At 37.5% G+C, this 23990-nt stretch overlaps 1 protein-coding gene across 3 annotated transcripts in view; it reads left to right on the top strand.

The window, feature by feature from the left end:
- The window catches only part of LOC121514420 (solute carrier organic anion transporter family member 1C1-like), a 38010-nt gene that overhangs the window by 1415 nt on the left and 12605 nt on the right, over positions 1-23990 (top strand). The window contains exons 2-7 of one of the 3 annotated variants that reach the window (XM_041794526.1): positions 7988-8147; positions 15624-15765; positions 20056-20188; positions 20399-20520; positions 20840-20986; positions 21523-21621. In XM_041794526.1, the coding sequence (XP_041650460.1) occupies positions 8055-8147; positions 15624-15765; positions 20056-20188; positions 20399-20520; positions 20840-20986; positions 21523-21621 (736 nt within the window). In that variant the 5' untranslated portion in view covers positions 7988-8054. Of the gene's footprint in view, positions 1-7987; positions 8148-15623; positions 15766-20055; positions 20189-20375; positions 20521-20839; positions 20987-21522; positions 21622-23990 lie in introns of those variants that run through there. The other 2 variants (XM_041794525.1, XM_041794527.1) reach the window with 2 other exon arrangements.

Here is a 23990-nt window from a genome sequence, read left to right as displayed (position 1 = left end):
TGTGTCTGAGCGTTTGTATGTGTGAGTGCATGTGTGTGGGTTTTGTGCCCGAAGGAGGAATCCATAGGGACTAGTCATGTCACTGAACAAGACGTCTGGCTTTTAAAACTGTGTCAGTGCTCTGCCATTTGCTCAGTTATTCTGTCTTATCCTTTATTTCTGCTTTCATGGCATCTTGAAATTCAGTTTAATTATTTCTTTAATACAGCAGGTCACACCCCCTCTCAGACCTGTTCCTTTTCTAATTCTCACGCTACAAAATGTTCAGTACACTTGTATTTAAGATGGACAGATTTGGGTACATTCTGCTGCTTGTTTGATCGTTCTTTATGCTTCATGTAATCTCATGACTGTCACTTTTTTGTTCTGCTCAACTCAAAAGGGTTGTTACTATGGCATGAAAGTTTGATTTCAAACAGAAAAAGCAGAAGCCCAGACTAAGGCAGAACCTCTTTGACCCCAGATTCCTCTTAAGACCCAGTTGTTTTGTTTCTCTGTCAATGTCATGAGTGAATTCTTACTCTACTCCGTTTCTATTGGAGAGGTTTCTGTCGCCCATCATCCACTGTAGGGTGCACAGTACATCGTTTCTGTCGATGTACCTTGTTTTTTGCCACATGAGATGTATAAAATGACGATATCGCAACAAGGGGTAGACTGATTATCGGATTACTGATGCCAATATTTGGCATTTAGCCCATTAGCTGCATTTTATTTTAACATGTGCTACTTGGGCTGTAATGCAAGGTGTGTCTGGCCTCTGGCTTTGTTTTCACTCTCCACAGTCTCACCTGTTGTCCTCCCCGCAACACAATCTAACTGGCTTAATACCACACAACTACCAGCCAATCATCACTGCAGCCTGGGTGGCACTGTAACAAGGAGTGTGTTCTTCTTTTGCCACATTTAGAACATTTTGTTTGTCATCATCAGTCACATGCACTACTAATAATTGGTATCAATATCAGCTAGGCCAATTCAATCAGCCAATTATAGCCTATCAAAAGTAATCATTAATCAGCCAAAAATAGGCAGATAGACACTGATGTTAACACTTGTATTTCCACTAACAAAGTGCAGGGAATATGACTTGGTTTTACTTAGAAACAAGTCATTAGCAATTATCTTTTTTTAAACATCATTAAACATAAGAAAACATTCCATAACTTTTCATATACATTAAAAGACTGTTAGAGTATTACATGTTTTTTTAGCTGAAGGCCTGTCATTGCATTATTTTATTGTGTGGTAAATTTAACTTGATATTGATTTTACCCTTTCTGCATACAAATTTCTAAAATCCAAAAGAATGGTCTGCTTCATTCATCATACTGGTGTTATTTTATGCCTCAGAGGGCTCAATTAAACAGTTTTACAGTAATTTAGAGATTTCAAAACGTTGATAGTGTTGTCACAATACCAACATTTGAACTTAAATACTTATACCAAGTTTAGTTCAACGGTATTCGATACTAAAATGACACTTGAAATTTGAAGTTCAATACTTGATACCTAGTGATAAGAAGCAGCATGTTTATATGGGATGTTCAAGTTGTGGAAATGATCCTTTATGAACAACGTAAAGTCTAAAACATACATTTAAATAAAGTTTTGGTTATTTAATTTGTATTTCTGATAACTCCTCTTTATCTGTAATCAATTATATGGTGCTGTTTACTTGTTCTTATACAGTGCTTTTACAAAACTAGGAAACTCACTGAGTTCAAAAAGTTAATTTTATATCATCAATACCTAATTCCATGTACATCAAGGGCAGCTAGTCTGCTGTTTAAAATAAACTGAATGAACTGTGACGCTTTATAAACAGTTTAATATTTAATACATAAAGGATTATGTATTTTGCTCTGAGCAATGCTCATGTTATTCTTTACATAAAACAGATTCTACAAACCTATGAGCAGGTAACCTTGCAAAGCAGATGGCTTCCCCCATTTCCGTGTTTCTTTCTGGTGAATCCATCTTGCAAAACTGCTGTCTGAACCATTTGGGTCTGGTGAGAAAGTGATAGGACCAATCAGCATCAACGGGCTGTACCTTTGGGCGCGGTGGAGTCGTGACGTAAGCAAGCAGCAACAACAGCCTTACCCTACTTGTGGTGGGTGTCTGTGATTTTCTTCTGGTCATGTGTCACGTCAGCAGTCTTTCCCATGAGTGTGGTTGTGTGACTTGAACCAAAGTGAGATAATGAAGACTCAGAAAAACTTTGCATGTTGGACTTTTTGACAGTATTCTAATATTTGGGAATTTTTGTGAGATGTTAGCTGTAATCATCAAGATTAAAACAAAATGCCGTGAAAAATTTCACTTCCAATGTCAATGTCGACACAGCTACACCTACTGGCACCTAAAACACAATGAGCTAACTAGCAACCAATGGCGTGGACTCACTGGAGATAAACTCATGTTTAGTTTTGTGTAAAGGGAAGATTAAAGATGGTGTTTGCCAAGCTGGAGGAACCATCCCGGATAAACACAGCTACAAGAGAACAGATGTATATGAGAGGACAACGTGTCTTAAAGTGAACTGTTACTGCAGACATGTGGACTGATGGACTGGACTGTGGACTGACTCCATGGAGTCTTCTGTTACTGTTGGCTGTTTTATCTTGGAGTAGTGTCTTTAAGTTTGTAAAGAATTAAATTGCGATGGAAAGATAATTCATTCATACTATAGGGGTCTGTGTTGATGTCTCCTTTTTATCTGACAGTTAATAACCTGAGCATCGTCATACAGAACTGGGATATGAAGTACTGAGGAGCAGCACAGTAACTATAAAAGTACCTTTTCGCAAGGTCGTGCAGTTACTGGAACTACAATTAAATCTCATCCCTACTTAGAGGTTTGTACATAAAGTTTAATAGAACATTTTGTACAGTTCCTACAGTGGAATGAAAATTTTATCTTCCAACAGGAAATCAGTCATTTTGTCCATTTATTAAACCAGAGTATTTGGAGCATTCTAAAGGGTCTTACTTGGCATTCACCAAACTACGTAGAGTGAAAGGTAGAAGCTGAAACATTTGGCAACCTTCAAAAACAACCTCTCGTTAGATTAAACTGTCTGGACTCACATCAAGAGTGATGCCCTTTTAGCTTTCTGTTTGTCGAAAATGGTATGTTCTTATCTTGATTGTATCAGATGTTAAATACACCGCAGGTGCTTTTAAACCCGTATTTCTTGTTCAGACACAGGATTATTCGATGACTCCAAAGATCAGTTAAACTCTCATCTACAGCCGTTATACATTTTCTCCCTCCAATTGTTTTTCCTTCTTCAAGTCACCTGATCTCTCTGTTACAGCAGTTTTAAGTCTGTTTAAGGCTTGTCTTTGTTTCCCATAAGGTTCTTGAGTGTATTGTTAAAGTAGACATACTTGACCTATATGCTGGGTTAAATGTGGCTACAGACAGGAGTCATAAATTATATGTCAGGACATGTACTTAAAATGTTTTTACACGATTTAAATGTCTGTAGAAATCATGTCACTTGTGTAAAGAATGTGAGGTATTTTTTCTTATCTGCCTCCCTTGAATTACATGATACTTAGAGAGATTTCACTGTGCAAGGAATCTATGCCTTAATCCAAGGACTTTCAAATGACATTTACCCAGCACAACAAGCTTTGAAAAAAAAACGAACAAACATACATGCATTTACACTTGCTGAAATTGTCAGGAGTTTATTAGTTTAGTATCAGTGCATGCGTGGTTCACATGTAATGTCTGCAGAATCCATTTAAGCCTAAAATGGATTTCTAAGACACGGCAAATGCTGCTCCTAACACAATCTCAAGGGTATTGATCAGACTCGCTTTCCTTAGATTGAATCATTAGCATGTGTCAGTTTTAAGTTAAAGGAAGGCTCATACGCTGTGGTGGATAGAAGTGTGTTGTCAAGGTCATTTTCTTATCGATCAAGGGAGTGAGATCGACAGTGATGGGAAACAGCTCATGTCCAACTTTAGCAGCTGCAAAATGTTTCCTATTTTCTTACTCATTATTGCTCCATATACTCGCAATTTTAATAGTAGTCTGGTTTTTGTACAGGTGATATTTGAAATTGGCTGTGCTTATAAAGGCTACAGATGTGGGTACATCAAAAATGGCTCTATAGTGCTCTGCTTTAAGCTACATGTATGAAACGTAGAGGGCGTATGGTTCTTGATGAGATCTACAAAAAAAGCCTTTTGGAGTCATACTCTAACTCCAGCAGGAAACCTGAAGTTTTAAATAAGACTGTAAGAACCACAGTGTTACCTGTCATTTCCAGGGGTCTTACTTGGATTAACTTCTCCAATGATGTTCATCCAATTTTCCAAAAAACTTTGTGTGCAAGTAGAATAGACCTGTGCTGGGGAAAGCTATGGAATTCAGTGCTTCCTGCAGGTTATCTTCGGTGGTATGTGTGTGTATTATATGTGTGTACTAAGTAAATGAAACTGCCTGTATTTTGGAACAAAGTACAAAATGATGCTTTCCACTGTGTATGTGTCTGGAGCCACTCTATGTGTTTATAGTTTTCTTTTTGTGGCTGAGCTGAAAGAAAACTTTGAACAAATGTTATCCTGTGTGGCTGTGGGACCAACAGTTCCAGGGCCCCTTTGTAATTTAAATCAGCAACTGAAGGGCCACTGGTATCAAGTATGTTTACTTGCATTAGAAAACGTTATTGTGTTAGTGTGGTGGTGTAATGTGTAAGGTAAGGTTGGATACAAATTTACTATACACCTTTAGTAGACTCAAACTGGACTAGGAACTCCAAAGTGTCCTCACTTGATTTTTGAACTAGAACAGCATAAATGCTAATCATAGCAGAAGTCAAATTGATGTCTGCCTTTCATCACCATAAGCTTTAGAGATAGTGTGCATTGTTTCCCATGGACTGACACTTTACTTGGGCAGTATAGTTGACAATGCCCCCGTGCCTCATCCACATGTTACCTTTTATTGACAGTATTCACCAACAATATGATTTATAAAGACATTATTATAACATCTCACTTTTTAACTTATACCTAAGAGTAGCTGGTGTTAATGTTTGACAAGGCTTATCACAACCATCATCCTGGAGTGCAGAAGTGCAGGATGATATCAGCAGCAACAAGCTGCAAAAAAATGTTGAAATGATGTCAAATGAAGCTTAGTTTTTTACATGACATATGGCAACTCAATTATTCATCAACAGGGAGAGGGGTCTGGCTACACACCGTACTTTTCTGACGGCCACTCTCACAGACTGTTTATCTGAGACACTGTGTATCTCAGAAAGGAAGTGCTGTCATTTACCAGTAAAAAATATGTCCAGTATTACTTTAAAAAAAAAATTATATTCAACTTTATTCATGAACGAAGTCTGGCAGTTACATTGACAAAGTAACCACACTGTAAATATTAAAGGCAAAGAAACATTTCATAAATGAAACAGAAAAAAGATCTGAGATTAAATTGTGAATAGAGTCGTTTTGGAAGTAGTTACACTAACGTGTAAGCTTTGTTAGCTTTAGCTAAAATAGCTACACCAACTACTTAGCTACTTAATAGCGTTACTACATAAGCTCGCTTTAGCAATGTGAACGTTAGCAAATATAGCTAAAGCCAACAGAATGTAGATAGTTTACATAGCTGATGGGTGAGCTTAGTTTTAGCTACATTTGCTGCTTTAGCTACATACCTCCGTTATCTTTAGCTAAGTTAGCTTTAACAACGTGAGCTTTAGCAAATGTAGCTTAAGCTAACTTTGCTACATGGATAATGTAGATACATATCTTATAAAGCTGCTTTGTTACCCTAGCTTTAGCTGTGTTAGCTATGTAGTTCCATTATCTACGTAGCTTTAATCTTTATTTTCAAACTTTTTTAGCATGTATTTCTGTTCTGAAATGAGAGTGAGAGTGGCCTTCAGAGATGAATGGTCTGCAGCCAGACTGTGTTGTTAATAGGAGGGATGTGCTTGTGGATGTCTCTCTAGATGCAGATGGTGATTATATAAGAAAGAAAAAAATGTAATAGGTCAGCAAATATACTTGATTAGATATACAATAATCTGGGTGGTCTACCAAAGTATTACCAATGTGTGGGAAACACTGAAGTATAACCGTTTGTTTGAAGAGCTGTAAAGCTCTTCATGGATTTAACGTTGGACATTTCATTTATTTATTTAAATTCATTTAACCAGGAAAACAGACAGCAGTACAATTAAGGAAGGCACAGTTATAAAAAACATAGCAATTACAATCACAGAAAAACAAATCGTGTCACAGAGCAGAAAGTCAAAACTGTTTAGCTGCTTCCTAATCTCTTAACATGATCCAATATACAGTGCTTAACAAATTTACTAGACCACCCTAACCCTAACCAAAGTAAGGTTTATGCCACAGCTGCCCTAAATCAACAGCATTGGTAATTACCAGAATCATTTTTTTTTTGTTTCTGCAGTGGTTAATACACCAACATGTAGAAGCTCTTTAACCAAAGTGATATTTTTAATGTTAAAATATAATTATTATCGTTATCCATGAATTTTCTAATTTACTGATTTACAAAAAAAAAAACGGAAAAAATGGTAAAGCACATTTTTATTTCTTGATTAATGTGTCAAATTAAAGTTTCTTACTTGCATTCCTGAAGAGAAAAAATAGTTTTAGAGGTTGAATGTTATGCTTGATTAATTTTTGACTTCTAAGAGAAGCCCAGTGAGCCGGCTCAAATTTGGGTGAATTCAGTTTGAAATTCCTCATTCCTGTTCAAAATGGTAAAGCGTGGAGAGCTCACTGAAAATGAAAGAGTTGGCATTAAAGCACTTCATGATGCTGGATGGTCTCTGAGACAAATATGACAGGTGGTCTAATAGATTTGTTAAGCACTGTACAAGGTGTCATACTTCCACCTACACACTCTCCCAAATAAACTGATTGTTCCCTGGTGCTTGTATACTGGGACAAGGACACTAGTCAAGTTAAATGTCCTAATGGAGCTGTAACTGTAGCTAAACTTAGCCGTGCACACATATACAGAGTGACTTTCATGCAAGCTGTCAGACTACTGCTCTGTAGCTTGCTCCACAGGTCCGTCTTGATCTATAGGGTAAAAGAAGGTTAGATGTTGTAGACGATGAAGTTGACCTGCTTCTTCGTAAGAAGAATCCTGATATTTTGCCTGTTTTTTTATCTGCCCTTTTGAATGAGTCATAGAGAAAATGACCAACAATGTTGGCCTTATCAACAAGGATCGTTTGACAGGCAACAGACAATGGAATCCACAATGATGTATAAATATAAAACCGTTAGAAGATGACAGGGACATGACAGAAACACAGAAGGGTTTTAATGATTTTTTCTGCAGGCGTAGTTAAGGCAGGAGACGTGGGTTGTAAAGTTAGCCACCTTGGCACTGTAAGTTGCTGTGGGAAAACTGGAAAAAGACTGGGAAAGGCTTGGCTGTGATGAGCCATCAAATTTGCATAATTTGCAACAAAACAGGAGGTGGTTAATGAATCCACTGTACATGCTCCAATCAGACTCTGATATTTTATGTATGTTAACAGTGTTTGCCCAAACACATCTAAATTTATATACAAATCTGCAATTACATGGACGATGCATCGTAGTCCGCAATTTTTCAGAAGGATAAACCTCTCATGATGTTGTTCATCACTGGTGTCAGAAAAAATTTCATCTTTAACATGAAAGCTGTGAGTTTTAAAGATGTAAGCATCACTAGAGTGCATGGAAGATATCTTCATACTGTCTTCTTCATTTTTTAGCTTGGATAAACACATTGTATGACTTACATTTTTGTGTAAATCCAGATTAAGCAATTAATATTAACTCTATATGTTGTTTTCAAAGTGTTTTGCCCCACGGAATACATAATTCCTAGTGTGTAGTACTGTAATGATATGCTGTCTTAGATCAGACAATAATGAGCTCACCAGATTTCGACACCTACATTCTGTTGTCTGTCCAGCAGGTGTGGATGAGGACAGCTGTGGTAAATCCACTGAAGAGAAAGCACATCTGAGGTGAGGCACGTCATGAAAATGGACAACACGGCCTCAGGAAGCTGGACATTGGAAAACAATCCGACATCCTCAGCTGGAAAGAATTCCTGCCACCCCAATCTGAAGGTAAGGGACTGACATTTGTGGAAAATTAAGCACTACTCTTTTTAAAGTTTTTGAGCACAAGTGTAATGATTTGTGAACAGCTTTTACTACTAAGTCATGTTTTCCATCTTTCAGTAAGACTGTATGAAAATGTTTTAAAAACTGTATGAAAAGCTGACCTGGAACAACCATTTTACTCCCTGTTTAATATATAAGTAGAAGAAATGTAAAAGCTAAAGCTGTAGGTCTCTATGCTGCTGTTTCTTCAGCTTGGCTATTTTGATAGCTATCTTTTCAAGGACATTTATCCAAAAAAGTTTTTGCGTGCTACACACTCTCTCAAGACACCGTGAGTTGCTGCATTCAGTAGCTTGCTGTGCCCTTTGCTCCGGGTATTAACTTGTGAAAAATTCCTTCAACAAGTTTGAGCTTCAGTGAAAGAGGTCAGAGTGCAGGGTTTGTACCTCTTGACAGGATTAACAAGCACACTGAAGAAATGTTAGAAAAAGCTGCTTAGTGAAATACTTGGGTGACTTGCAACAAACAGTAATAAGGAATTTCAATTTTTCTCCCTTTTGGTGCATGTTTGTTTTTTCTGTGTGCTAATCCTGAAATGAACCTTTCAGGGTCAGGATACTGATTCAATTTTTACTTTCGGGGGGTTTTGGCTGCTTTCAGCAAACATTTTCACTCAAGTTTTCTGTATTTTTGTCAGTCCCACCTTCTATATATTAAATATTTCATCCCCACAAGTTAAGATACACTACTTTAATGAAGTACTTGGCTTCATTAAGTGACATTTTATAAACTGATGTTGTTGAATGTTTATTTTAATTCCAATGAACCTAAAATCACAGTTTGGAACTCCATTGCCCTTTTGCATTCATGTGACTACCACAACATCACACTACAGTGGATGGCAGGAGTTTATGTGTTGACATTAGACTTCTCTACATGTTGGTCAAGAATTCTAAGCGTATTTGGGAGCCAAGTAAGTAACAGCAAGTAACATAACAGAATTGGCCTAAGGTGACTCTGTTAAATGAGGTGAGTCACCTCGATGGCCCAGACCAACAGAGAAACTTGCTCAGACTGGACTAAAAGAGGTGTTTTCTCTCTCCACAGGCACTGATCTCAAAGCTTACAAAGGCCTTGGTGCTTTTTTGTTTTTTAAATAAAATGTCAAAATAATGACCATCAGACTACCAATGCAGCATAGTGGCAAGTGGTACTCTCTCTTTTCAACAGCTCATGCAGTTGAAAGTCACCAACAAACAAGGTCACTTTTTAAACCATAATACCAGAGTTGGCTAGCATTAGCGTTGCCTCTGTTACAAATGAGATATGGCTATGGAATATGCTGTTCTACGGTGTTACAATGTAATTTAGCATAATCTTCAGTCCTTAGCAATGTAAAGTCATATGCATAAGTTTCAGGCTAAGGATTTATTACAATATGCCACAACCACAACTATATGTACATCTTTTCACCTCCTGGCGATGCCCTTTGGAGATCACAGGTCCTTGGAATATCCATAGCATGACTTTGGGCTTGTGGCAATTCTACTACCTGCCAGGATGGAACCTGAGGCCATACTTACTTGCCACTACTGTGTCCTAACTTTTCAACAGATTATTTTCCCATGTCCTTGGTAATATGCACGGACATCCAGAGCACTGCCGGGGTTGTGTCAGTCCTTCTTACCTGATGGTCCCACTTGCCGCACCTACATTATTCTATCTTATTCAGCATCCATTTTTGGCTCAAACATGCCTAAAAGTTCTGCACAGTACTGTACATCTGAGAGATAAACTGGTGTTCATGATGTGAAGGACCTTTTCCAAAAGCCCACCCTGGATACTGATCTTGCCTTGACCAGAATTTCAACCCCAAAAGGACACTGTGCTTGGGCAGTAGGGTAAGGTAAGGGTTAGGCTGCCAAAAGTTAAATAGCCAAAATTTGCCCTTCAAAACCAGATTACAAAACATTTAATAAAACAGTAAGCAGTCTGCTTACCAAAATAAAGCTTGTCCTCCATGAAAACACTCTGATGCAGCTAACATAGTTAAAGCTAAAGCTAAGGTAGCTATGTTAGCTGCATAGATGATGTAGCTACATAACTAACATAGCTAAAGGTAAAGATGATTAGCTATGTTAACAACATTACCAATGTATGTAACATAAGTAACGCAAGTACATAGCTAAATCTAAAGCAAACAAAGCTATACAACTAAACAAAAGCAAATGAAGCTTATTTTGCAACATTACTTGTACTCCATTGGCTAAAGCTAGAAGTAGGTATACAAGAACAATGCTAGCTAATTACGCAACTAATTGAAATCAATTTATCAATAAATATCTGTTTAAAATTGAGAGATAAATGAAGGGCAGCACTCTTTTACAACAATATCTAGACAGTTACAGAAGAAATTTGACTTTTGAAATCCAGAAGAGTAACTGATAGCCTTTAAAATCATAAAGCTTGTGATATACTCTGAAAAAAAGATTCAAACAATCAGAGGTTTCAATCAATCAATCAGTTTATATATACATAATCAATACTAGAATGGCTGTCTGAGGAGGCAGACCCACGCCACCGAGGAACTCACACCCCCATTGATTACTATGGTGTTGAAAATTTCAAAGTCCAAGAAAAACCAAACGGGTGCGCGAATCATCACCAAAATCTAATCGATTCTTCCCTGTCACTATCCCAATATTCCCTGAAAGTTTGGTGAATATACGACTTTCTGTTCTTGAGTTATCTTGTACACATACAAACAAACAAACAAACAAAGATATGGAACCCTTTACATAACCCCATACCGATTTCATCGGCGTGGGTAACAAATGCTAAAACAATCCATCATGATGATTCATATAAACACTTTTGAAATGGGACTAAAATGCATAATACAAAGTATACATGGTTATACATTTTTTTCAGCCAGCATTCTTAGTATTACCTCAAGACTTTAAAATACCCTGAAATTTACTCTAAAGTTCCTAAATGTACTGTGACACTAAAACAGTGCATGCAGACAATGGTATTAAGAAAATTGCAATACAAATCGCTTGGAGTAAACTTTCCATATGAGAAGATATTTAGATTGATCAGGGATCCTCAACATCAAAACGTTTAGGACTGAACATATTTTAGTTGCAGCTGTTGTCCCAAGTTTTTTTTGAAGGTAATTTACAATACAGCGCAGAGGATAAGACCTAGGATGAAACATAGTAGTTAAAAAGGTTTGGCGATTGAAATATGAAAAATAAATGAAACTGGATCCATGGTAAAACTACAGCTTATAGAGGCTGGGAGGTCTGAAATCATATTACTGGAATGCTCTAAAGGTAAAAGTTCACTGAGTTCAAGGAGTTACTGTAACTTGCTCCAGGTGTCAGATAAAGTATGACTCAAAGCAGTGTTTCCAAGTTCTGGTCTTACTTGAGGAAAATGTTAAAGTGAGCGGTTTGAAGAGCATGTCTGATAATGTTTGACAGAGAAATGTAGAAATCCTGTATGGTAGGACGGTAGAATGGTTTCATACACAAAAAATAAGAGTAAGATTCATGTCTTACTGAAGAGAAGGCCAGCCAACCTTATAATACAGAGTGTATGTAGCTCAATGCATGAATGAGTGATTCCTGAAAATGTTTGTCACAAGGCTTCACAAGTGACTACAAATATAGTGCATGACAGAATTAAAAGAAATGTGAAACTTAACATCAAGTATGTGAACATTCATTATGGCAGGTTTAGATGATGGAGGGATTTATGCTGCTGTGAATAATCTCCATAAACAAGACAGGTAGAAAATGATAATTAAAATAATCTCTAAAAGGGATCTGAAATGATGTGCCTCAAACACTTCAACATCCATGTTTCAAAAAGTGGTGGCAGTTCCTTTAAGTGATGGCTATTGTCCAACGCCATGCCAGTATGAGCTTTGAGGTTTCTATAGACCCATGTCAACAATCTAACTGCAGTCATATGAGCGGCATCGTGCCTCTGCATTCATGCAGGAGCATTATATTCACTCAGCGTATATTCTGTGGGCTAAAGGGTTATTACGCACTTGACATTAGAGCAAAGCCTGCTCTTGTATTGAGAGAATTATTAATCAGCTGCAGACCACCCAGGTGGTTGCCATAGCTCCCGTGGTCCCTCACAGCACCACACAGACTCACTACATGTTACCTATGTAGACTTCTGCTGCAAATACAGTATACACACAGTGATTGTTTATGAAGTCAAAATAATGTTGAGAAAAGTGTTTTGTTTTTTAAATTAAACTAGCATCACATGGTAATTAATCTCAATGGCTGTTAATTCTCCTACTGAGCTACACTTTGATCTGAAGAGCTTTGAGTCAGAGAAAAATTAAGCTGCTGTTAAAATTCACACAAAATTTGAGTATATTAAAAAGTTGGAATTTATACTTTATAATTCTGCCACACTATTTGGTGTAACTGTTTTCTATGGGTTTCTCATGCACATCTGGCTGATTTTGCTCAAACTTTTGAAACAGAACTTCCTTTTTAAGCAGGTAACAACGTTCAGGATATTCACACTGATTCCCCCTTCTCTCAAAGTTAGCAAAGGCCTCTGATTTTCAAACATGACAGATAAACATGCTCAGACATGCTTAGAGAGCCGATTAAGAAGCCAGTTAACTGGAGGGGGCACAACAAACACAGCCATGGTGACCAACAGTCACAGAGTTACACTGATGACCACTCAACAGCAGTATGTGCAAGGTTTTAGATCAGGTAATACTGATACAGCAACACAGAATTTGATGTTCAACAAGGAAACTTCTCAGTCCTTCTCTTTTTTCTTTGTACATGCTATACTTCCTCACAGAAAAGTTGTTTTTGAACTGTTGAAATTTGGTTTTGATCTTGATGATAGACAATTAAACATGTCCATCTTGCCTAACAACCGCAGCACTTTACATACTTTTACTTATATCACTAATTCAACCCTTGGACACTAGAAAGATTTTTTAAAACACATTTTTGAAGGTCTGAAAACAGAAAGACAAAGACTACACTCAATTCTGCCACATTGAGGTTTCATTTTAAATTCCAACTCAAACTCAGTTCCTCCACCCTCTTCCTTTAGAAGTTTCTACAGTGTCCCAGAGGAAATCTGGTGAGGCTTTTCAGTTTTATGGCACTTGACTGTGGAAAACCCCTTACTTTGATCCCAAGAGAGAGAACTCCTGTCTAATTTTAAAACAGAATTTTCAAGACCTGTCTCTTGTTAATGTGGGTGTTAATTTATCTTAAATAATGTATTGCTCTGCTATCAAACTGTTTTAGTTGTTTTTGTCATGGTTTTTTCCTTTTGCTTTTAGAATCGTAATGTGTATTTTTTTATATATATTTTTGCTAAGACTTTTGGCTGCAGAAAGGCACCACACAAATCCACTCACTGGTTGTATTTTTTTAGATTGAGCCTGGCTAAGACGTGTGGTTTTTAGACAACAGTTATGTTGGCTGGTATTACATTCTGTAAAAGCATATTAAATATTCAAAAGTAGCTTTATATCTTGGCACACGAATTTCAAGGAATGTAATAAATAGTCTCCAATGCTAAAGAAACCATGTATTTTCCCTCTAATAACAGGTCAGTTTTTCAACAGTTCAGGGCAGACTGGCACTAATTTTTGGCTGGAGACTTTGAACTAATGTGAAACATTATGGTCTTCACAATTGTTTTCCTTTGGTCTTTAAGTTGATCTATCTCTGATCATTTCCAATGGTAGAACATTTTTCAAAAAGAATTTAATAGTCATTTGTTATGATGATGGCAATTTCACCTGTCAGGAAAGAACAAAATAGAACTCAAGCTGTGACCATTGATTTTTAAAGTGTAAGAGAACCCCCGGCTCAGAGTTAACTCCGCCCACCTCCGTAATTCAAAAAATGCACAGAAAGTGGGCAGTTTGGCTCTGAGAGGAGGGAGGGGAAAAGGACGGGGCTTTCCATATGAGGGGGGAGAGATAGTGATGTCCCCTTGTCAGAGAGAGACACAGACAGAGTCTCACAGCACTTCTGCCTCATAGCGATCTTTTAAAGTGGAGGAGTTTTTCCCTTTAGAGTCCCCCCGACACAGGCTATAGTGTCGTGGTGGACCGTGGTGGTTCTGAGCACTACCTGCTCAGTCCATTGGCTCCAGCAGCGGCGTTACTATAGCCGGAGCTCTCAGAGCCGAGACAGTGCAGGTGCAGGCATGAGAGGATGGTTGTGGTCTCTGAATGGTAAAGTCAGTTAGTGGCGGTAACGCTCTACCTTTTTTTTATAGAGTTTGTGATGTAGAAACCTACTGATGGTCAGTTTCTACGTCACATAAGTCCCACCTTTTCAGAAAAGATTTTTCAAGGCAGATGTCCGTTTGAGCTAATTAAAAGCCATAAAATCCAGATTTTTATCAGTTTGGTGCAAATTTCAGCTATAACACCAACACTGATGTGTTTTATCATAGTTCAGTCGGATACCTGAGTGTACAGTTGAAAAACAATGTTAAAGTGTTTACTACCTCTTTAAGCACACAGCAAATCATTGCAGTGTTTATCATGGGCCAATACAAAATGTGAATGTGCCCCGATAGAGCTCTTATTAACCTTCAAACTCACATTTTGAGATTTTAAAGAGTAAAAGCTTGAGCATGTGTGTGCTGGCCATTGGCACGTGCATCTTGTCCGAGCTGGGGCTATTTTCATCTCTCTGAGTGCGAGCTGTGGTTACCTCTCATCTGTTTCTAATTATGTAGCGTGTCGGTGGGTCTGTCGGCTCCTCGTGCAGTGAGATGTGTCCGTGTCCTGGTGGGATCGGCTTTTATATCAACCCTGCCTTGGCTCTAATCCTCCCTTTGTTACTGTTTGTCAGTGTCCACAGGTGGTTTGGCAGAATGGAGGAGAGGGGGCTCAGTGCACTCGGTGTAGATTTTGCACTGCAGTATCTGCAGTGCAGATACACATCATGCATTCTCTCAAAGTCACTCAGAGCAAATGTGCACAAAATCACAGGCTGCTGCTAAGTTCTATACCCTTTAAAGTGTTTGATTTCCTTTATATTTACCTTTTGAGGGAAGCCTTTAAAGTAAATATTTCCTTTGATTTAAATTCAATGTTAACAGATTTAGCATTCAGTTTGAGCTGAAAAATGAAGGTTCATTTTGAAAACTACGGTATAACAGTTCTATCATTGCACTAGTATTGTTTACATGATAAAGATGGACTGATATAGTTATTTTGAACACATTACAGCAGTGAGAGAAGATAAATACATTAAAAATGAAATGGAATAATAAAAGAATAGACAAAAAATAGCAGATCAACTGTAATACAGAAAACAGTACAGGTGGTTCACACTCGTTTTCCCTTTACCACTATTATGTAAAACAAATACTTATCATAAAGTTACAGTGTAATGTATGAAATACTTCCTTTTGAAACAATTTTCTGTCCTCTGTGTTTGTTCTCAGATGTTTCTAGCAGCCTTGTCCTTTGCCTACTTTGCCAAAGCTTTATCTGGCAGCTACATGAAGAGCACAATAACACAACTGGAGAGGCGGTTCGAGATTCCCAGTTATCTGATCGGCATCATAGATGGGAGCTTTGAAATAGGTGAGTTTTTCAATCCTTTTTTTTTCATGTCTCCTTCTATTTACTGGCTATTCATGCACATGTTTTTGAAGCATTTAGATGCTAATGCCAGTAAGCTGAAAATATGTCCTCAGCATGTCAGCCAGCTTGACACTATAGCACATATGCATCCCCTTTGAGCCTGGAATACTCAGAATGGTCCCATACCTAATTGACTTTTAATGAGCGAGACATCCTTTGAAGCTACAGCGTGTATGCTCAGAAATAAAGGATTTTTTTTTTTGTGATGGTCTGTGCATCAGAACAGAAGACTGGAAACTGAATGAAGAGTATTTTATATTTTATGTATGTGTCTGGGATAAACATGAATATTTTCCTCAACAGGGATCTAAACCTGCTGGGCTGCCTGACTGCACTGTTGATGTTGTAAATGACAAACAGTCAGAAATAGAGAAATATTCCCAGTTCTTAGTGATGTAGATTTGACTTGCAAAAAAGGAAAAAATGCTATAAAAAAGATGGTGTAATATGTTTGATTGATTAAAATGACTATAGTATATGAGTGTAGTAAAGACTACTTTTCCATGTTTCTATTTAGGGCTTGATATTTACTAAGGATGTTCCCAAGTGTCTATTTCAGTATTTGGCTAAATGCTCATTTAAATTTTGTTGAACCGACTAGTCTACAGAGGAGAAAATCCTTAGAAAGCAGACAAATTCCTCACAGGGTCATAGTGTCAGCAGGTGTTACGTTAGCCTGATATACTCTCTACAGCAAGGCTAACATTACAAGCTAGCGCCACCAGCATTTGTTCCTCTTTGCAGATTAATATTGTGCATTGATATATAAGTTAAACGTGAGTTCAACCCTCAACAGACAACATACCACTTTATTTCCATTTACTACTTTTAAAAACTGTCATACCACGCTGTTCCTGCTACACGCTAACCGCTAAGCCACCGCTGAGCTTCTCATGTTTACATCCTTGAAGTGCCAGACAGGAAGGCAGCAGCCCTTAACCGAAGCTACAGCGGTTTCTAGTGGCAGGAGATTCATTACTGTTTAAAAGAACAGTATAGACCGGGATTTCAAGCCTGTGTTTATGAAAAAATAATGGGTAATTCTTTTAACCGACTCGTAAATCCAGCACCAGCTCATTTGATAAACTAATTTAACCATTTTAGTGATTAACCGCGCACATCACTAATATTTACACCCACCAACTCATCAAATGCAGGTGGATACAGCTGTTGGGGGTACCACTGTGACTGTTATTGCCATTGTTTGTGACTAAGATACTACAACAGGGCTGTTTGGGGGGTAGTTCTTACTCAAATGTCTGCAGTATGGCTCAGCCTCTCCATGTGCTGGTGTGTCTATGTGCACAGATGCAATGGCTTTCTGCCCTATACTGAGCGAGAAATTTTTGTTGGTGGTGTAAATGAAAGGAATCCATCTGCAGAGGAGAAAATGCTTTGACATACTGGAGGGTCAACACAGACCTGGTCTCTCTCCTCTTGCTTTAAAGCACCTTTCTGTCCATGGTGGATCAGTGCAGCAGTGTTGTTTATATGTACGTGCACACTCTAGCGGTATGTGTGTGTTTCTCTCTATTCCTCTCTTTCACATGGCCACACAAGTACAATACATTAAAATATTACTTAATAAATGTTCCTTTACTATTTTTTGTTTATGGAGATACACCTAAATAATTAAAACTCTGCATGTGCACACTTTATTAGGATCAGAATCAGCTTTTGACTCCAGCTTTTGAGGAATTTGACTCCAGTTAGCTTGGCTCTCAGTGTACAGGAATTAGACATGACATGCAAAAAAGTATATACAAGTCTGTTTGCATTGATAGTTGCAGGATTTGCAAGAGTGCAAGAATGCTGACTAGACACGATCAGAGGAATACATTTTTCAAGGATGTCTGCAGATTTCATGAGGTGGATAAGAAAATTTAAGATAGTTGATAAGGGCAAATGTACATGTGAGGGGAGACATTTTAAAGCAGTGAACTTTCTTTAAGTGTTTGAGTACAGGGAATAGATTAATTACTTACAGTATTTGAGTATGGTAAATGGATGAAATTATTAATTAGTACAGTAAATCGATTAATTAGTGAAAATGTGCATATTAGAAGAAGCTTTTACCCCAGTGAGCTTTCTTACTGAATGTACCATCATGTATCACAGTTCTCATACATGATGGTACTCATCATCAATCAAATATTTCAAACTTTTATCACTTCGTGACCTATATTTCATGGGGCGAGACTCTCTGTACAGAAACATAAAAAGCCACAGCAGCCTGGACCCAACCAGGAGTAGCACCTGCTGGCTTTAGTCTGGACAGGTAATGTGGTCAAGCAAGAGTAAATGTCAAGTATGTGGGTTTATGTGTCATGCTGTTGTGGAAAAGTTTTGAAAGTGACACCATCAACTAAAAACTGTCCTTTCTGGAACTGCTCAAGGAGTCATGGCTTAGACAGGGCACTTATCCATTATAAAGAGGGAAACCAAAATAAAACTCTGGCAAATCGCCTTTGATTTGCATGAAGTTCAAAAATGTTTACACCAGGAAAAAAGCTGTAAGAAGCAGAAATGACATTTGATTGCTCTGACACATGACAGACAGACAAGAGATGAACAACCAGTAGGGATATATATATGCAGAAACACAGAAGAGTTTATATTTGGAAGCATTTTTATAAAATTTGTTCTTTTTTTAACAGGTTTCTACCGGGGATGGGAATCATTAGTGGCCCCAAGATACAACATTATCATGATACTCATTCCACAATGTGATATTATTGAGATTTTAAACATTTTGCAATACACAGAGTATTGCGATACCATGTATGGGGATATACTGCGATCTATACTATTTTTTCAACTGTTGAGCTGAATTAGCATTAGCCTTGCCTTTATTTTTATTGTATTACTGCAGTATTTCAATTTCATGCGGCACTCCTTGCAAACCCCATGTGTCATGTCCATGTTGTTGGTGCCCTCCTTGCATCCCTAATGTCCTTTCCCTGCTGCTACCATATTGGTTGTACTAACTTCCTCCTGCTGTATGACTGTCACCTCTGCCGACCTCACTGGACAAAGGGTGCAACAGCATCATCAAGTGGACAAAAAAGCAACTGATGCTATTTATCCAGTATCATAGACTTCAGTTCACATTAGCAATTAATGTGAAAAAAATCAATACTTTGAATAAGATATGATACATCACCATGTAAAATATTGCGATACTATGCTGTATTGATTTTTTCCCTCTCCCCTAGTCTCTACATGATAAATCATGTATAGACCTGTTAAAGAAGTTTAGCTTCAGTAGTTTTAGCTAAAGCAAACATAGCTACGCTAGCTACATTTTTAATGTTACCAAATAAGCCAGTATAGCTAAGTTAGCTTTGGCAATGTGAATTTCATTAAATGCAGCTAAAGATAATGTAGTCATGTTAGCCATGTAGATAACTAGACTACATAGCTTACGTAGCTTACGTTGCTAACGATAACTTTTTAGCCTCGTTACTATAGATATCGATGAGCTTTGAGAGCTTTAGTTTTGGGTGCGTTAGCTATGTAGTCTAGTTATCTACATAGCTTACAGAGCTATGAAAGCTACGTTTGCTATGTTGGAATACTTTCATGGAGGACCAGCTTTTGTTCTGTAAGCAGACTGTGTAGTTGGCTTTATTAAAGGTTTTGTAATGAGGTTATGCAGGACAGACTTTTAACTTTCAACTTTAGTATCCGTACCCTCACCCCAACACTCACCCCAACCTAGCTAAATCTGAATTTATTTTAAAAGTTTTAGTCTATAATTTTATTCTGACAGTTACAGTCTTGACACCTCTCCCAAATAGTGTCAGGACACAGTGAGGACTGTGGCCTCTGTACTCAGGGAGCCTGCTGCTAACTAACAACTGCCCCGTGTTGACAAGGTCCAAGGACTCTGTTCCAGCAAGTAATGTTTTGGTTTCATAGATGAATTTCACATCAGGAGATAGAAAAGCTGTTTGCGTTGTGAGCAAAAACAAAATGCATTGTGAGTAACTTGCAGCATTAACGAGAAAGGTCTATATTAACTGCTTTTCTCCCCAAACGTGTGAAATTTATCAATGATAACCAAACATTGGTGCGTTGTTCAGTAAATACACCTTATAGAGTGCAGAAAAAACAAAGCAGATAACAGAAATGAACACTGTGTTATGTATCTTTACGTTTTCTTTACAAAAACAATTCACTATACGTATACTTAATCTCATTGTTATACTTTAACTCATCTTCCTTTAGGTAACCTGCTGGTGATTGCCTTTGTGAGCTACTTTGGTGCTAAACTCCACCGACCCAAGATCATCGCGATTGGATGTGTCCTGATGTCATTTGGGACCTTCTTGATTGCCATGCCACACTTCATTATTGGACGGTATGTTGAGTGTCATGTCCATGTGCATGCTTTAAAGTGTTCCACATATCCCTTTGACCCTAGCAGTTAAAAAAAAGCAGACAGCTATTCTTGCATCTCTAGAATGTAGTCTCTGATGTGTGTATTTGTGCTTCACATAGTGAGGATCTAACATTGCCTGATGCTTTCTCCTTCCCTTGTTTAACAGTCACATTGGTATTTTGTACGCAGCTATAAGATCGAAACATCTGTTAGATCTTCAGTGAATTCAACCAATAACCTCTCTCCATGTCCAGCAAGCTCACCTGAGTCAGCCAGGGCAGGTGATAGGCCCTCTATACTGCCTTCTAGAGGTAAGAGTAGACTTTTCACTCTAGTGGGTTACAACAATATCTTATCACATTCTCCACAGATTTTTTTTCTAAGCAATATTTGAGCAACATGGCTGCCAAAATAAATTGTGTTTTCACCTAGAGATAAAACGACAAATCCATTAGAATTAAAAAAATGACGTGTAATTAGTTCTTGATGACATCTGTGATTTACATGACTCAGACAATCTGTCCTAATGTGAAGCTAATCTCCCAAACCAGCTGTCTCATTAACGTCGTCCTTGAATTATAAAATTGAAACATGCATGAGTCAAATTTGTTATATGTTTTGGGACCGTAGGCTGTGAACGAGAGTCCAGCGTTTCTATGTGGATCTATGTGTTTCTGGGAAACATCCTGCGTGGGATTGGAGAGACTCCTGTGCAGCCTTTAGGGATCTCCTACATTGACGATTATGCACAATCTGAGAACGCTGCCCTTTATATCGGTAACTCACCTAACCCACTGTCTTTGTGGTAGGAATTACACCTCACAAAGTTTAATGTCAATTAATCTTTAATATGAACTAATCAGAAAGCACATTTTCTCTGTACTTGTCAACCTGAAGGAAATGTTCCTGATGATTTTCAGTTCTCAACATATAAGATAACACATATGCGATAAAAATGATACACTGGTGTTCCTTAAGAAAGTTGTTCCCTGTTCTTGCAGAGATAAAAGCAATTTAAAACTTTTATATTGACATAACCATTCAACTAAAAATAATCGAGGATTTAAATTATACAGTGAAATATGAAAACTTTATATTCATCCAAATATGACTTTTCAGTAGTAGTTACAGTGTTTAGGCCCACTAGCAGACATGTATTATTATGATTAAAACAAACTTAAACTCCTCTTAAATGGACTAGATTTTATAATGTTACCTATTTTGTATCCCAAACATATGAAAATCTTTAATTATTAAGTCCTCGATTCTTGATTGCAACTGAACTTAAGTCAGTTCTGTGTTTACATTTCCAGGATGTGTCCAGACCATTTCCATCATTGGTCCTGTCTTTGGTTACCTGCTGGGGTCGCTGTGTGCAAAGATCTACGTGGACATTGGCTATGTGGATATGGGTGGGTAAGCTGCCACCTGAGCCATACGCTAAGATAAAGCCCCTAAAGAGCTTTTAATTGGTGTCAGATTTTACGCCATCTTTGCCAAAAAAAGCAAAACTTTTTTTCTCTTTCTGTCTTTTCCAAAATATTGCTTTCATTATGTGAGCAAAACCTTAATTTATACTCTAGAAATCCTTGAGGGCTGGGGTGGTTGTTTAGATGGGTTTATTGGTAGAAATCCTTTTTTTTTTTTTTTTTTTTTTTTTTTTTAATTAAGTGAATGTTTTGTAATGAACGTTGACAGAACTAGTTAAAGAGCTAGATCAGGGGTGTCAAATTCAAGGCCCGGGGCCAAATCTGGCCCATGGTACTGTTGTATCCAGCCTGCATGATCATGTCATATTTCTATTGTAATTGGCCCGCTGGTATGAGGTCTGCAGATTTACTACAGTATAAAAATGTAAACTTAACCTTTGAAAGTTGAAAAAGTAAAGAGTAAAAGTCTCTGGATCAAAAGTCAGGAATGTGGAAAAGAAATCAATTTGTTTTCATTTCATATTTTCAATTTTTCATCTTACAATAAAATTTATTGTTTGACTTTTTATTTCATATTTAGACCTTTTAAAATTTCCAATTTTGACTTTTTATATCAAAATTCAACCTTTTAAATTTGCAGTTGTGAATTTAAAGTCATATTTGGACCTTTTCAACTCACTGTTTCAAATTTGATCTCACCTTTTGAACTTTGGCTTGTAATCCCACATTTTGAACTTTTAGACTCACAATTCAAAATTTCAACTCATGTTTTACCTTTTAAGTAATGATTTTGGATTTTATGTAATATTTCCATTCTTAAAACTCCCAACTTTGACATTTTATCTCATGTATTTGCCTTTTAATATCATTACTTTGACTATTTTGACTTTCATCTCAGATTTTGAGCCGCGAAACTTGTAATTTTGACTTTTTTTAAAATCTGAAAACCATGTATCATCAGTGCTCAGTTAGTTTTTCCCATTTTTTAATTTTTTTTATTATTTTTTTACTGGTGCAAATGACAGTTTATGGTTAAATCTTGACCCTGTTAAGCTCTCAGGTTAGACCTAAATTCAGAATCTGGCCCCTGCTTTAATTGAGTTTGACACTCCTGAACTAGATGAGTGCACAACAGTCTGACTGCAGCTTACAGCTAACAGCTCATGTAAATGGAAAAGAGACAATTACCCTTTGGCTGGGGTGAGGTGATATGGATGTGTGGATTGTTTTGTCAGTGGCCTTTAGCTCATCTGTATTGTTGGCTCTGGAGTCTCTCATCTTCCTCTTGACAATACTCAATTAATTCTCTACAGGGTTTCAGATTTGGCATGTTGGCTGGCCAGTCCTGCACTTTAATACCACAGTTACAGACCAGTTTCTAGTAGATTTAGTACTGTGGGCAGATGAAAGTCTGGTTGGAAAATGGCATCAGTATTTCCATGAATCTTCTCAGCAGATAGAAACATGCCGTGCTCTAAAATCTCCTGGTAGAAGGCTCCATTAATCAAACACAGTGGACCAACAGCAGCAGATGTCATGCCACCCCAAAATCCAAAGTTCTCTTTGCAGATTAGAGTAAATCTTGCATTTCATTTGGAAATAAAGAAATACAGAATTTGGAGGAAAAGTGTAGAGGGATAGCTTCTGAGTTAGTTGAAGTCCAGTGTAAAGTTTCCACAGTCAATGAGGATTTTTGGGTTTGCCATGTCATCTGCTGGTGTTGGTCTACTGTGTTTGATCAAGTCCAGAGTCAACGCAGCTGTCTACAAGGAAATTTAATGAACTTCCATGTGCTGACAGGCTTTACGGAGATGCTGTTTCCCTTTTTCATCAGGACCTGGAATCTACCTAAAGTATCAAATCTAATAGAACTGACTGCTTTACAGACTTCTCCATAATATCCCACAATATTCCATTTATTTTATTAATTATTCCATAACATTTAGAGATGCACCTGTAAAAAGATTCCATCTCACCTGGAGAAAAGATCATCCAACTTTATAATGCAATTTACATTGATGAGTGTAGTTGTTTTTGCCAGTATTAAGTTACCAAGAAAAAAAAAATCTTGTAGATCGTTAAAGGTGACTTGAATTGGTTCAGGATGTTATCTCTGTATAGAAAACCTTTAAAATGATTATTAATAATTACAGAATATTTGCTAAACAAGGCAGTTTTTAAATTTGTCTGTAGTGTTTGAGGTTTATACTGTCAACCCTTTTATGTTGACTTCAGGAAATAGGTCAAACATTGTGCAATTATTTCAAATACACATAGTCATGTGCACAAGGTTTGGGCATGTAGACTGCTTAGGATTCATTAAGGATCCCAATGTACCACAACCCAGTGCT

The sequence above is a fragment of the Cheilinus undulatus genome, linkage group 9 (assembly GCF_018320785.1).
Source record: "Cheilinus undulatus linkage group 9, ASM1832078v1, whole genome shotgun sequence".
Lineage (NCBI taxonomy): Eukaryota > Metazoa > Chordata > Actinopteri > Labriformes > Labridae > Cheilinus > Cheilinus undulatus.
This window is presented reverse-complemented; position numbering and strand designations above follow the sequence as displayed.